The 15,760-nt window shown below is 47.7% G+C and overlaps 2 protein-coding genes across 2 annotated transcripts in view; one reads left to right on the top strand and one right to left on the bottom strand.

The window, feature by feature from the left end:
• The window catches only part of cntn3a.1 (contactin 3a, tandem duplicate 1), a gene marked incomplete at its 3' end in the record, with an annotated part of 75,046 nt that extends 64,523 nt beyond the window's left edge, over window positions 1-10,523 (top strand). Inside the window, exons 14-21 of the mRNA XM_079742274.1 lie at window positions 8-157; window positions 799-869; window positions 1,346-1,580; window positions 2,171-2,286; window positions 3,805-3,991; window positions 5,060-5,172; window positions 8,959-9,130; window positions 10,420-10,523. Of these exons, the coding sequence (XP_079598400.1) occupies window positions 8-157; window positions 799-869; window positions 1,346-1,580; window positions 2,171-2,286; window positions 3,805-3,991; window positions 5,060-5,172; window positions 8,959-9,130; window positions 10,420-10,523 (1,148 nt within the window). The remainder of the gene's footprint in view (window positions 1-7; window positions 158-798; window positions 870-1,345; window positions 1,581-2,170; window positions 2,287-3,804; window positions 3,992-5,059; window positions 5,173-8,958; window positions 9,131-10,419) is intronic.
• A 425-nt stretch (window positions 10,524-10,948) lies between these two features.
• The window catches only part of LOC307079768 (band 4.1-like protein 1), a gene marked incomplete at both ends in the record, with an annotated part of 35,419 nt that continues 30,607 nt past the window's right edge, over window positions 10,949-15,760 (bottom strand). Inside the window, 1 exon segment of the mRNA XM_079742275.1 lies at window positions 10,949-11,035. Coding sequence (XP_079598401.1) covers window positions 10,949-11,035 — 87 coding nt within the window.

Raw genomic sequence — 15,760 nt, forward strand, 5'->3', positions numbered from 1 at the left:
CCCCCAGTGCCCGAGGTGCTGGGGGGCCGTCAGCTGTCGGCCACCGTCGCCGACCTCAGCCCCTGGGTGGAGTACGAGTTCAGGGTGCTGGCCGCCAACGCCATCGGCACCGGGGAGCCCAGCCAGCCTTCCAGGAAGGTCCGCACCAAGGAGATGCGTACGTAAAGGAAAAACCACGGCCCCTAACGTGACGGGATACGACCCCTAAAAGTTGACTCATGCAGCTGGGATGTACGGATGTGTTAGGGAGGGTTTTCTGGGTGTTATTCACGGGCTACAAATGATTGTGTTTGGTAGAAGGTGTGATTACGGTGGTGCAAGGTTGTATTTATGTGCGGTTGTAATCCAGCATCCCTGCGGCTTCTCCTGAGGGATGGATGGTGTTGACATTTTTTGCATAACAATGTTGGATGTAATGAGGATGAGGGAGGTGACGATTATTTTATTTAGTATTTTCATTGTCTGTGGCTACACCTTTGGGCGATAATGGTTCCAGTAGATCCCAACAGTGTCGCCCCCGGCACCCAGTTCATAACACTCGTGTCGGATTCAATCCCCGTGGTGTCACCTCACACCCCAACAGAGATGGACTCAAGAGACCATTCTGTACACGAAAGAACCCAGACTGCTGTTTTAAAGCACATGTACAGATTGACAGTGAATCCAGCTGTCGTGCAAGAAGGCAGAGGTCACGCCGCTCATTCAAGGAGTAGGTCGGTCTGCCGTCATCGGGGAATCGAACCCAGTAACTGGTACACAGGGGGGTAACGGTCTAATGTTTTGATTCGTGGTGCCCAGCCCCCAGGGTCACTCCGGCCCGGGTGAACGGAGGAGGAGGAGGACGTTCAGAGCTGGTCATCACATGGGAGGTAGGCTGGAAACCCTTACACATTAAAAGCGTGCAATCACAAAAGCAGCACTGTCGCACTTATATCATCCCCCCGGCATCCATTATGACAATTACAGCGATTCACAGCGTCCTTTAGAAACAGTTGAGGCGGCCTTCAACAGCATTAAGTATACATCAAAGTTGCTCGCCTCGCTGTTATGGCGCGTGTCCAATGCTAAATAGATTCAGAAAAAACGTGTTTTATATTACATTCACATTTACATTCAGGGCATTAAGCAGATGCTTTTATCCAAAGCGGCTTACAATAAGTACATTTGTCATAAGAAAGTGAAAATATGTATCGCTGTCGGTACAGTGGGGATGTTCGTAGGAACAAGGTGCAAAGCACTAACATTCGCTGGGTTAACCCGTTCCGCGTATACAACAAAGATGAGATAAGGTTAGTGTTACCATCTGTGCAGCTAATGCTCCCCCCCCCGTCCGTGATCCTCCCAGCCCGTCTCCGAAGAGTTCCAGAGTGGACCGGGCTTTGGCTACGTGGTGGCTTTCCGGCCCCTGGGGGCCCAGGGCTGGATGCAGGCTGCCGTCACCTCCCCCGACGCCGCCAAATATATCTTCAAGAATGAGAGCATCCCTCCTTTCTCGGCCTACCAGGTCAAAGTGGGCGTGTACAACAACAAGGGAGAGGGTCCCTTCGGCCCGGTGACCACCATCTACTCTGCGGAGGAAGGTAGCCTACGCCCGAGCCTATTGGGAGAATTTAAAGAGCAAGTCCAGACAGGGACGGGGCGCCCTCTATGGGTTCGGATGTGTAAATGCGGTTTTATTCCTGGCCACTCCCCCAACACTAATCATAGTGCTGGAGCAGGGACCACGCAAAGGGTTCTAGTGTGGACTTTTTTCCCCAGAAGAACCAAATGAGAACATCTTAAAGTTATCCTCACCTGCGTGCCGTGGAAACGTTAGCGTTCAACTTTAGGCCCTTACGGAGTTTACGGAGTATTTCTGAGTCTTCACTTTTTGGTTAATCTCTCGTGGTTCACCCAAATTAAAATGCAATCAGAAGTTGTTGGGGAGTTGTTGTTTTTTTAATTTCCCTACAGGGAACTTTATGTTAATTACAAAACCGACATATTTCAAATTGCACCCTAAAAAAAAAAGAAAGAATATTACATTGCTTTTCCCCAATTCCGGGAGAAAATGTTTTCATTTATTTCATTCAAGTGCTGCTTTGCATCTTGGGAGAGACCGTTGCCGCGGCAGCAGGCAGCGTGGCCAACGCTGGCTAACCCAGTGGTCCGTGTCCCCCCCCCCCTCCAGAGCCCAGCCGAGCCCCCGGCCGCGTCAGAGCGCGCAGCGTCTCGGCCAGCGAGGTGGAGGTCACCTGGAAGGCTCTGGCCTGGAGCAACAGCCGCAGACGCATCCTGGGCTACGAGGTCCTGCCCACACACACCCACACACACACACACACACACACACCAACACACGCGCACAGACACGTGCAAACAGACATACATGCACACACGTGGACACACACACACGCAAACATACACCCACGCTCATGTGCACACACATATGCACACAGACATGGGCACACATGCATGCAAGCACACACATACACGCACACACACACACACACACACAGCCCACTGTTGTACCAACCTATAAGCAGAGGTAGATGGATAGATGGGAGACTAGAATTGATATGTTATTTTTATTTCTGTCTCCCTTAAGTAGCAATTGACCTTTTTGCTGTTGCACTCTGCCCTGTGATAATGTGTATGTGCTGCAGAGCACAGGAGCTGTACAGTACACTGTGTGTGTGTGTGTGTGTGTGTGTGTGTGTGTGTGTGTGGGAGGGAGAGGGAGCATTTGTGTGTGTGTGTGTGTGTGCGTGCATCCGTCAGTATCCCGGGGGATGTGAAATGATTCGGAGGCGGTGTGCTTTTTTTTCGAACATGGCAGCAAATCATATCCCTGCCTCAGGATTTGCGAGGTCCCCAAAGCTTATCCAAACAAGAGATTAGCCTGGCCTTCTGCAACACTGCAGTATCATAGCAGGGCCATATGTTCTGCTGCTCTTCGCCTCGTTTAATTCGTACTCCTATTCAAGTTAAACTCTCTAGGATTGTTTTTCGGCTACTTGTGTTCATAAACCTACTCGTGCATTGCTCCGTAGGATTCTGTTGACATTTGTATTAATACGCTCGCTGAGGGCATAACTACAGCGTCGTTTGGCTATTTGTATTCATGAACGTACTCAAGGTTCGCTCTGTAGGATTCTGTGGACATTGGTATCAATAATAATCCAGCCCAGAGTATAACCACAGCCTTGTTCGGTTACATCAGCGGAGCACACCTACTCAGGGCTCACGGGGGGTCAGTCCTGACATCGTCCGCGGGCTACTATACCTCTGGTCTCTCTGTGTGTCCGGCTCTAACCTCTGGTCTCTCTGTGTCTGTGTGTCCGGCTCTAACCGCTGGTTTCTCTGTGTCTGTGTGGCTCTAACCTCTGGTCTCTCTGTGTGTCCGGCTCTAACCGCTGGTCTCTCTGTGTCCGTGTGTCTGGCTCTAACCTCTTGTCTCTCTGTGTGTCCGGCTCTAACCTCTTGTCTCTCTGTGTCCGTGTGGCTCTAACCGCTGATCTCTCCGTGTGTCCGGCTCTAACCGCCGGTCTCTCTGTGTCTGTGTGTCTGGCTCTAACCTTTTGTCTCTCTGTGTGTCCGGCTCTACCCTCGTCTCTCTGTGTGTCTGTGTGGCTCTAACCTCTTGTCTCTCTGTGTGTCTGTGGTGCTCTAACCTCTTGTCTCTCTGTGTCTGTGTGTCCGGCTCTAACCTCTGGTCTCTCTGTGTGTCTGGCTCTAACCTCTTGTCTCTCTGTGTGTCCGGCTCTAACCGCTGGTCTCTCTGTGTGTCCGGCTCTAACCGCTGGTCTCTCGTGTCCGTGTGTCCAGCTGCGGTACCGGGAGGAGAAGGAGCAACCGGACGCGTCCCGGGTGCTGCGCGCGGCGGGGAACCGGACCTCGGTGCTGATCAGCCACCTGGAGGGAAGCAGCACCTACCTGGTCTCCCTGAGGGCCTACAACAGCGCCGGCTTCGGGCCCCCCAGCGCCGTCGTCAACGTCACCACCAAGAAGCCCCGTGAGTCAGGGGCCCGGGGCCACGGTGGGGGGCTGATTGTCCTGGGGGAGACGGGCTGGGGGTCGCGTTTCTTGGTTTGTCATTTGTTGTTGATGTATTTTTATTATTTCTTTGTTTCTCGATTTTGTTTTGGGGCGGAGGGGGTTTGATTGAGGCGTATTTATGCTTCTTGATTTTTGGAGGGAGGTTTTTTGCTTCTCATTCCGTTTCTTCCGCTCCAGTCTCAGTTCAGTTTAACACCGCAAACATCCCATAGTATTCATCCATTCGTTAACAGAATTCCTGCCCGAAATGTATATTCATGAGGGTATTTTAATCATTTGGCTGTCTAATGAATCGTCCAGGAACTACCGGTATGATTGTACTATCACTAACATTTATTTGTTTGTAAAAGATACCAGTTAAAGTTTAGCATACCTTTTCAAAGCAGTGCGTTTATTCCACGATCTCGCGTTCGCCTCTGCACTCCCTCACGTTACGAACCCATCAGTGGCGTCGGAAGGACTCGTCGGGTCCTGTTCTCTTAAACCCACCGAGGGCCAGATCCGCACTCAGACCGTCGCTGTAGTGGCCCTCTAACTCTCTAACTGCTGCCACAACCGCCCCACAATATTGTTCAAGTTCCCTGACAGTTTGGTCACGAATTATAGCAGAAACATGCCTGAAAAGAATAATGAAATCGATGTTAAAGTTCTCTGGCACTCTTCGCTGCTCTGTGAGTCACGAATCGGCGAGATTGACCATGGAAATGAGCTGCTCAGAAAAACGGTCTCTGCTAATTTTGGGGATTCGTGTCAACAACTCCCCGACAGCGTCTTTCCGTGTCTATCATTTTCGCCACGCCATTGAGACTCTCGCTCACTCCTTTAATCTCCATATTGCTCTCACAAACAGACGCACACAAACACTGGTGCCCCACGCCCACGCGAGTACACTAGCATTCAGCGCTAACAGTGGGATGATGAATGGATAATGAGAGCGGCCCTTCATGCCGGCCGAGCTCTGGATGCTACTGTATATTGATTGGACTGTTGTTTCATTCATCTCTCTCTCTCTCTCTCTCTCCAGCCCCTAGCCAGGCTCCAGTGAAGATCATGTGGAACACGTCCAACTCCAAGGTGCTCCTCCGGTGGGACCAAGTCCACGCCTTGGAGAACGAATCAGAGGTGACCGGCTACAAGGTAAACCAATCGCCCTTCTCCTTTCCGTTAGGGGCGGAGCTATACGGCCACTCCCTCGCACAGGCCACTCCCCCTCGCTAGACCACAGGATGTGGACGTCATGTGACGCTGTGACCCGTAGAGGCGCACTCTAGTCCACAGTAACATCGTGGGCTACGTTTTAAAAACGCTTTTAAGACTTGTTTCTCAGCCAGGATGAATCCATAGCCCTGCTATGTATCACATTGCATCACTTTTCATCTGAAGTAAGTTGTTTTAGGGTTTGCCTCCCCCCTCCTCCCCCCCTCCCCCGCTCTCCTTCACTAGATCCATGATGAGTAGGCGTTTATTTTTTTTCTCCCCTTCCTTTGTGGGAGACGACGTTCCCGCCGCCTTCCCCCCGGGGAGCGCTCGAGTGCCGCTCTTGACGCGCTGTCAGTCGTCGGCGGCAACAGGGCTGACAGCCCGATGACTTAGCGCCGCCGCCGCCGCCGCCGTGCGAGACGCCTCCGTGCCCGCGCCCGCTCGCACGGCGACAGAAGCGGGCGCGTCGCCGCCGTTACTGAATTGACAGTTGGTGACGCTCTTTGTTTTGTGTTTTGTATCGACAAACGTGTTCCCAGTCGGGTCCCGACGCCGGAGTACTTGATGTACTGTGTACTACTGATGTACTGTAGTCCCGACGCCGGAGTACTTGATGTACTGTGTACTACTGAGGTACTGTAGTCACGACGAGAGAGTACTTGATGTACTGTGTACTACTGAGGTACTGCAGTCACGGCGGGAGAGTACTTGATGTACTGGTGTACTGTGTACTACTGATGTACTGCAGTCACGGCGGGAGAGTACTTGATGTACTGGTGTACTGTGTACTACTGAGGTACTGCAGTCACGGCGGGAGAGTACTTGATGTACTGGTGTACTGTGTACTACTGATGTACTGCAGTCACGACGGGAGAGTACTTGATGTACTGGTGTACTGTGTACTACTGATGTACTGCAGTCACAACGGAGGAGTACTTGATATACTGTGTACTACTGAGGTACTGTAGTCACAACGGAGGAGTACTTGATGTACTGTATACTACTGAGGTACTGCAGTCACGACGGCGGAGTACTTGATGTACTGGTGTACTGTGTCCTACTGATGTACTGCAGTCACGACGGGAGAGTACTTGATGTACTGGTGTACTGTGTACTACTGATGTACTGCAGTCACGACGGGAGAGTACTTGATGTACTGGTGTACTGTGTACTACTGATGTACTGTGGTCACGACGGGAGAGTACTTGATGTACTGGTGTACTGTGTACTACTGATGTACTGCAGTCACAACGGAGGAGTACTTGATGTACTGTGTACTACTGAGGTACTGTAGTCACAACGGAGGAGTACTTGATGTACTGTGTACTACTGAGGTACTGCAGTCACGACGGTGGAGTACTTGATGTACTGGTGTACTGTGTACTACTGATGTACTGCAGTCACAACGAGAGAGTTCTTGATGTACTGTATACTACTGACGTACTGTAGTTATGGCGCCGGAGTACTTGATGTACTGGTGTACTGTGTACTACGGCTCGGTTTATTTCCATAGCGCCGTGGCTTTGATTAGTGCACGGTTCATTTCGGATCGCGGCATGTGATTTATAACCGATCATTCGACCAAACTCATTTTCCAGCTTGCCAACATGAATTAAAATCCTAATATACCACGCCGTTGACGGGAGTCGATTGGAACGTTTGCTCTCGCATAATTCTTAATGAGTGCTCTCGCACGGTATTCGCTTTTGACATTCGTTATTTTAATTCTGTCGCTTAGCGTATCAACCTTAGGATAGCATCTGATTCCCGCCTTCAGTGTGGACCGTAAATATTGAAATCAGTGGTGGAATCGGAGGAGATTAGCATTTCAACCTTAGATAAGCAGCCCGGTGGGAAAGACAACTCAGCGGTTATTATTTAACCACACTTACTACCAAACATTACGCTGTAAAGTCTATACTCCTGTCAGGCCTAAGCAGCACGGCAAGAAATCTAAACTAAGGAAAAACGATACACCATACACCTATATACACAATATAACCAATAATACACAATATAACTAAATAATACTATGTTTAGACAAATCTAGAAATATAAAGTGCGTTTGTCTCTGACCCACGGTGCAATGAGAACATACAATTAGGTCAAATGAATAAAATAAGTACTATTTACAATAAATACATTCTAAATGTGCAATTATGCTAAGTTAGGCAAAACAAGACGGTAAAACAACAATAACACGGTAACAAAATAACAACATACTAGGTGTACATGAATCACCCAGTATATCCACCATCTAAAGATCCAGCATATATAAAGCATGTATAAAGCATATATAAGGCATATTTAAAGCATACATAAAGCATATATAAAGCATAGATAAAGCATGTTTAAAGCATAGATAAAGCATATATAAAGCATGTATAAAGCATGTATAAAGCATGTATAAAAAGGGTTAGGGTTAGGGTATAAAGCATAGATAAAGCATATATAAAGCATGTATAAAGCATGTATAAAGCATGTATAAAGCATGTATAAAGCATGTATAAAGCATGTATAAAGCATGTATAAAGCATAGATAAAGCATAGATAAAGCATGTATAAAGCATGTATAAAGCACAGATAAAGCATGTATAAAGCACAGATAAAGCATGTATAAAGCATGTATAAAGCATGTATAAAGCATGTATAAAGCATAGATAAAGCATGTATAAAGCATGTATAAAGCATGTATAAAGCATAGATAAAGCATGTATAAAGCATGTATAAAGCATGTATAAAGCACAGATAAAGCTCGTATAAAGCTCGTATAAAGAGTCCATACAGAGATCCACCGTCTAAAGAGGCAGTAGACCGAACCACGCAGTGCTCTGCCTGCTCTTTGAGGAGCTCCCCCCCCACAGAGCTGGCCCGCCCGTCCCCTCTGAGGGGAGCCCGGGGTGTGAGGAGACACTCCCCTGCTCCTCCCAGTCGCTACAGAGACCAGCGTTCCTGCGCTCAGCGAGCCGCCCGGCTCCACGCCGCCGCCTTACAGGCCAACATGGCGGGGGGGAGTCAGTGATCCTCGCTTCCCGACGCGATGTCCACCGCGGGGGGGCGGCCGTAGGCGGCCTTCCAGAGCCTCTCACCCACAGTGATTTATTTTCGGTACATGCGTGTGGTTAATGAGAGGGTGAGGGGCTAAGGGCCGCGGGCTCAAGGAGGGCTACCATGGGGTTTCGCTTATTTGATCTGATGCTCCTTAAAGTGTGTTGAAGCCCGCCATTTTGTGGCCGTGACGAAGCACGGAGGCATGGGGGGAGAGAGGCTACCAAGATGGCTGCCATATTCAAACCCTAACGGCAGACGTTAGGGTTTGAACCAAGAACCTTCAGTTAAGCCCCCGACACCCTAACCACCATCTCTCCCTGCCAAATAGCGATCTTCATTAGCCTGACATCGGCTCCAACTGGCGGATGCTTATCAGCCTGCAATTCCAGGAATCCCATCGGTGTAATCAACAGGCTCCGATTTTTTAACATTTACATTACATTAACACTCTTTCATCCAAAGCCACTCACATCATGCATACATTTGTACGAAACAACAATATGTGGCTGTCGGTACAGTAAGGACAATCATAGAACCAAGTGCCAGGCACTACCCATCTCTAGGTCAACCCATTCCCCGTATAGATCCCCAACACACCATCACAAAACCCTCGGCCCTCACGCGTCCGTCTGTCCGTCCGTCTGTCTGCGTGTCCCCGCCCGCTTGCCGTAGGTGACGTATAGCCAGGACAAGCAGGGGGGCCGGCCCAGCGTGGTGGAGACCAACAGCACGTCACTGGAGCTGTCGCTGCCCGTCAACCAGGACTACGTGATCCAGATCCAGCCCTTCAGTGAGGGAGGCCAGGGCAGCAGCAGCCGGCAGATCACCATCCCGCGGATCACAGGTCAGCACGGGGCGCTCTCTCTCCCTCTCTCTCTCTCTGTCTCTCTCTCTCTTTCTCTCGCTGTCTCTCTCTCTCTCTCTCTCTCCCTCTCGCTCTCTCTGTCTGTCTGTCTGTCTGTCTGTCTCTCGCTCTCTCTGTCTGTCTCTCTCTCTCTCTCTCCCTCTCGCTCTCTCTGTCTGTCTCTCTCTCTCTCTGTCTCTGTCTCTGTCTCTCGCTCTCTCTCTCTCTCTCTCCCTCTCTATCTCTCGCTCTCTCCCTCTTTCTCTCTCTGTCTGTCTCTCTCTCTCCCTCTTTCTCTCTCTGTGTCTCTCTCCCTCTCTCTCTTTGTATGTCTCTCTCTCTCCCTCTCTCTCCCTCTCTATCTCTCTCTGTCTCTCTCTCTCTCTCTTTCTCTCGCTGTCTCTCTCTCTCTCTCTCTCTATCTCTCTCTGTCTCTCTCTGTCTCTGTCTCTGTCTCTCTCTCTCTCTCTCTGTCTCTCTCTCTCTCTCTCTCTCTATCTGACGTTATATAGAGAGGCCGTTTTCACTGTGTGGAGGATAGATAGGCACAGTAGTCACACAAGATTTTATACGAAAACAATGTGCTATATCTTGAAGTAACTTATGTTATTTATGCAGCACATATGCAAATATTTGTATTGTATATGCATTGTGGTCTTGGGATCCTACCTTTCTTATTTGGACTGTATCCCTGTAGTTTTGTTTCACACCGGCCTTTAAGTAAGACAGACAGATACAGTGAAAAATCTTTTTCTGTATGATTCATTACCTATTTAATATATGGTTATTTACTCTTTAGTGAGCTGCCTGAGATGAAGGTATATGAGCTTTTGCAAACAGTAATACTGGCTTTCTGATCAAGGATTCATATTATTAATGCATCCCTTCTGGATGGATCAGAATAAAAAGACAGCGTTGTTATAGTTCCAAAGAATGTCGAAACGGCACGACTGGCTCGCCAGAAAGGCACAAATCTGTTTCCCTGGCACTAGGGTAATATTTCAGTTGTTATACGGGCACTTCAGACACAACAGCTTTTTTTCCACACAACTGCTGTGTTTTCAATTGTTCGAAATCGATTCCGCCGCCGAAAGAGACTGTGGTGCAACAGTGCCACCCGTTGACGCGTCTGTGTACTGATAAGGCCGTTGCCAACGTGTGCGTTATTATTCCTTAAGTAAATATTTTCTGAGTCATCTCCCTGTTCCGTTTGAGAAAGCACAGATTCAGTTGAAAACACAACAATTTGTCCTTACTTGTTTCCATCTCATTTCGTATGACGCCCCAAGGTCCCATCGCCATGGGAACGGCCTGCCTGCCCTCCGCATCGCCCCTGGTTACCCTCTTCGGCCTCCTCCTCCTCCTCCTCCTCACAGCCAGGACAGCGCTATGACAACCGCCTCCACACCCCTGGAGAAACCCGTGAGAGAGAGGTGGTGCTCGGATCCCCACCTCCAGCCTCTCCTCCCCCCCTTCCCTTCCCTTCCCTTCCCTTCCCGCCCCCCCGTTACATGGCACTCTTTGAGGAGATGTCTCTCTCTGCCTTTCATTTTGTTCCCATAACCTTTATATAAAAAGAAAAAAAACTGGGAGGGGAGATAGTGGAGGAGCGTCGCTCTCTTCTTCTTGAAGCTGCTTTCATCGACGTACCGGAGGCCCCCACGACTGCATCGGCTCTGAAGCGTTTCTTCCCCCCCCCCCCTCAACTGTACCTTGACACTCGTGGATATTCTCAAAGAGGGAAGCAGAAAAAAAAAAAGAAAAGATGAAAAGGTTTATTCCTCGCGGCCGTGGTGGATATATATCAGCCCCCAGGAATCAGCTTATGTGCGTTCCTGAGCGGCTGAAGTTACGGCGCGACGCGTTGAAGCGCACGTGGAAGCGCACGTGGAAGCGCACGTGCGGCTGAGATATAATGACACGCCACATGAAGACGCTAAGCACCCACGCTCCTCCTCTCAAGCGATGCGTCGGACTCAGCTCTGGATCGGAGCTGGGGGGGCGGGGGGGTGTTCATCTTTTCCTCGAGCGGACTTATGCGGGAGAGGAATAAAACGTGCCGCTGTTCCCAAAGGTTCCCTTCAGAGCGCGGAGGGTCTTACAGGCTCAGCCCTCCGGAGGAGAGGAGGCTGATCCCCCCCCCCCCCCGCAGGAGCTCGTCACTTTATGACAGCGGGAACGTTCCTCGGAGGCCTTTGTATTCCGGGGGCTGGATCCGGCTCCTCCGTGCGACAACCGCGGCGCGTACCAGACGAGGAGGAGGAGGAGGAGGAGGAGGAGGAAGACAAGAAAAGAAGAGACAGAAAGAAAGTGACAAACTTTTGCCACGGAACTCTAGGGATGAGCGTTGAGGAGAACCAAAGGCGGAGCAGCTGATGGGGGGGGCCGCCTCCGCCCGTCGGGGGCCTCCGCCCGTCGGCCCCCGCCCGATGGGGGCGTTGTGATCCACCGCAGCGCAGCAGCACCCAACACGGCTTCCATTGTAGAGCGGCAGTATGTTGTGTTCATCGACAACCCGGACCCCCTAACCCCGTCCCACCGTGACCCACACACACACACAATCACACACAGACACACACAATCACACACACACAATCACACACACAATCCTACACAGACACACACAATCACACACACAATCCTACACAGACACACACAATGACACACACACAATCACACACACAATCCTACACAGACACACACAATCACACACACACATCCTACACACACAAACAATCACACACACACACAATCACACGCACAATCCTACACAGACACACACAATCACACACACAATCCTACACAGACACACACAATCACACACACGTAATCACAAACAATCCTACACAGACACACACACAATCCTACACAGACACACACAATCACACACACACATCCTACACACACACACAATCACACACACACACACAATCACACGCACAATCCTACACAGACACACAATCACACAAACAATCCTACACACACACACACAATCACACACACGTAATCACACACAATCCTACACAGACACACAATGCACTATGCACACAAGCATATAAACACACACACAATCACACAATAATATAAACACACACACACACACACACAATCATACAGAGACAGACAAAATCATACAAAGACACACACAATCACACACACACACACAATACTATAAACACACGCACACACACACACAATCATATAAACACATGCACACAATCATATAAAACACGCTCACAATCTTATAGACACACACACATACACAATCATATACTTACACAATTATATACACGCACACACTTTCATCTGTCTAATGTTTGTATGAAATCCTCAGGTCCCAAATAAGCCTTAAGTCTTTATGATTCTTTTTCCTTGTAATTCAAGTGAGATATCTATTTATGTGTTCCCCTTGGCTCCCCTCGCCCTCAGTGTTGTATGGATAAGCCCCCGTCCCTCTCTGACCCCCAAACCGCTCGCCTGTCGTTTAAATTATTGTTCAGCTTCGAGTCCATTCTGTTTCACGTCAACAACTTTGGACTTTAAGTATCAGAGAGGACTCGCCTTGTGTTTTCCTATTTGTCTTTTCATGATGGCATTGTGGTCTGTGGCCGTGAACAGTGGTGACCTGTTTCTTTTCTAACATCGCTTCAATACGAACGTAGGGAGTGGTGTCTGACTGTCAACAGTGGTTTGGCATGAGTCCCTCTATTGCTTAAGGATGTTTGGATGATTCAACCTGCTTTTAATAAATACAATGTCATTTTCTGCTTAATTGCGTCTTTTGGGGGCAGAGGGGGCATTTGAAAGGAAAGATGTTCCAAGCTATATGCAATGGTGTCGAAGAGCATTGAAATCTTTAATCTAGGGATAACTTTGAAACTTTTGGTTCTTTATTGTTTATTTTGTTTTGATTGTGGTTAATGTCCATTTAACATTCGAGGAGGAAAGACTCCCTAAGAAAATGAGAATAAGTATATTTATACATTAATTAATGTACACAAACTGCTTCAACGGAAAGGCCAACCGTCCATTCAACCAAAGCAATACCAGTATGCATGAGTCCATTGGGAATTGTTTTTTAATGGTTAAAAAAAAGAAAAGAAATACTGCATTGCTCAGTCAATGTAAGGAACAACAACACATACCTTTTTTTCTCTTTAAATAGGAACACAGCACCCAAACTGTTAACCTTATAATCACACGGACACACACACCTCTTCTCCTGCGACCCCCGTTCATCTTTCTCGATGTCAGAGGAGGAACGCGAGTACACTGTACAGCAAACACACATCAACAAGCAAGTATGGGCGCGGAGGAAGTACTGCACACATCAGCAATGTTCAAAAGGTAAGCCAGAGCTCAACCAATCAGATTGCTCTGACGAAAAGTTCCAAAGTCGGTAGACAAGTGATGCATTGTGGTCCAGCGGTATATTTTTTGTCATCAGGAGAAATGGTAACCTTTTCTTGAGGTGCTGTTGTTCGATCCATTTCAAACCGAGGTTGACGTACCTTTATTTTTGTGGTCGTTCTTTTCCTTGACCGATAGTTATTTCAGCCCGGTTCACGGCGTCAAAGATCTGGTTCCACCTAGTGGCCATCAATGCCATCGGCAAAAATGTGGTCATGCTTTCACAGTGCACCATTTCGTATTTACAAGCCCAAGAATACATTACACCTTTTTTATATTTTCTATTCTCCCATTCTACGTACACACGTCAGCCAATCACCTTCACAGGTCTGGAACCAAAGTATAAATCAGTGGTCTGCCTTTCAGAGACAGACAATGGAAGTTAGTTACACACCACACGTTTGGACGGTTTACATAGGCCTACACCATCGTTATTTTGACCTTTACCTAAGGAAGAAAAAAGGCATTTCTTTATCACTGTCGAACCATCCACTCTAAACTAACACACCCAATAGGATTCTGCAAGAAGTCAAGAGAAATTTGCAAAGAGAAGGTTGTTTTGCTAAATATTAATGTGGACGTTGGCTGTCAGTTTCTGATCGGTGTCAGTTTGGTATGGTTTCCCTTTTTTGTGTTGTATAAAGTAGGTCATACAAAAAACTGTGTTTGTTCTCCACTATCAGCACATCACAAAGTCTATGTCATTCTGCTAACATTCACTTATCGGAGACACAGGAACCGTTACTGAAACATTTCCCTCTCACTTGTCACTCTGCATGTTTCGAGAACGGGTATTTTACTCTTCCTTTGTCGTATGAGCAATGCATAACATCTCACAGGCTTACAATTCCTTAAAATAGTTTTGCAGATTTCAGAAATAAGTGTTCAAGTGATGATTACTCTATAGTGGCATTACCCATGTCCGATAATGTGCAGGTCTACAGGTTTAGTGTTTTTTTTTCCTGGTACAGCCCGATGATCAGTGTGAAAATGACCAATGGCTGACGTTTATTATAATGCGAAAACAGAAAAGAAGAATGGAAATAAGCAGTAACTAAAGTGAGCGGTATAAAAGTAGGACTGCATTGGGAATAGCAAAACATAATTAGTTTTTTGTCTACCTATTATGCTTATGATTAAGCTGCACAAACAACAAGTTAGGGCTACAATCTTTTGTAGAAGCGTGATTTCCCCATGTGCCGACCTGGAAGTTTGGGTTCAAAGTAGTTTCGGTACTTTCGTTTGAAACGTCCTATATCACATTGTAGCGGAAGCTATTAAACCTTTTCTTGTTCCAGAGTGTTTCAAATTGAGTCTACAAGTACCTACAAGTAACTGTCATGCAAACATTTTAAATACTATAATTTCACTACTGGAGTACAGTCATTTGGAGCCTATACTCTCTAAACATCGGGCTCATATATTAATCTCATCTTAAACAATATCTAAAGGAGGTGGAAAAAAAATAACATTAAAAGTAATGTTCGAAAATAGTGACATGCTTAGAGACAATATTGTCTTGACATGAACACATATAACATATGGCATCATATTGGGTCCATGGAGACAGCTCTCTCCCAAGTCTTACCAGTTGTTAACATAGACTGTTTTTACTCTGTGTTTACTGCTTTACTGATCTTCTGTTACGGCACTGCAGGACAAATGAAGCACTTATCAAAACATTGTGTTTTTGCCAAACTCTGCCATGTGTGCCAGATAGGTTAAGCGCCACTAGAGGGCACTATTAGGACAACTTGAGCTCGCAGCACCCCCTAGCGAGTCTCCGGGAGAATGGCATCTCCGGGAGAATGGTTCATGTGTTTGTCTCAGCAAGTATGAAAACGAAGGATAGAAATCCATTTGTCCCTGACTTAACCCTGTTTTTTTCCCGCACACATGCCACAGCACTGTACCTATAGTCCAATCGACCATAGTACTCCTTTAAAAAGTGAGGAAGTTTACATTGAGCCGCACAACAAGTTTCAGTCATTTTGTCGCACATAGGCAGGCAGAAATTCCCGTTGATTTCAGTCCAGTTTTTCAGTGGTACAGTATCTCAGAAATACAAATGTCTAAGGAATGAGAAGAGGGTGATTCCCTTCAGGGCGTTGTAAATAGGGTGATGCATTCATGTCTGACCTTGCCAGATTTTTGCCTGATTTAAAATATCAACAGATCAACAGTGATATGTTTGTGTTTCCCACTTCGAAGGGTAACTGT

The sequence above is a fragment of the Pollachius pollachius genome (assembly GCF_949987615.1).
Source record: "Pollachius pollachius genome assembly, chromosome: 8".
Lineage (NCBI taxonomy): Eukaryota > Metazoa > Chordata > Actinopteri > Gadiformes > Gadidae > Pollachius > Pollachius pollachius.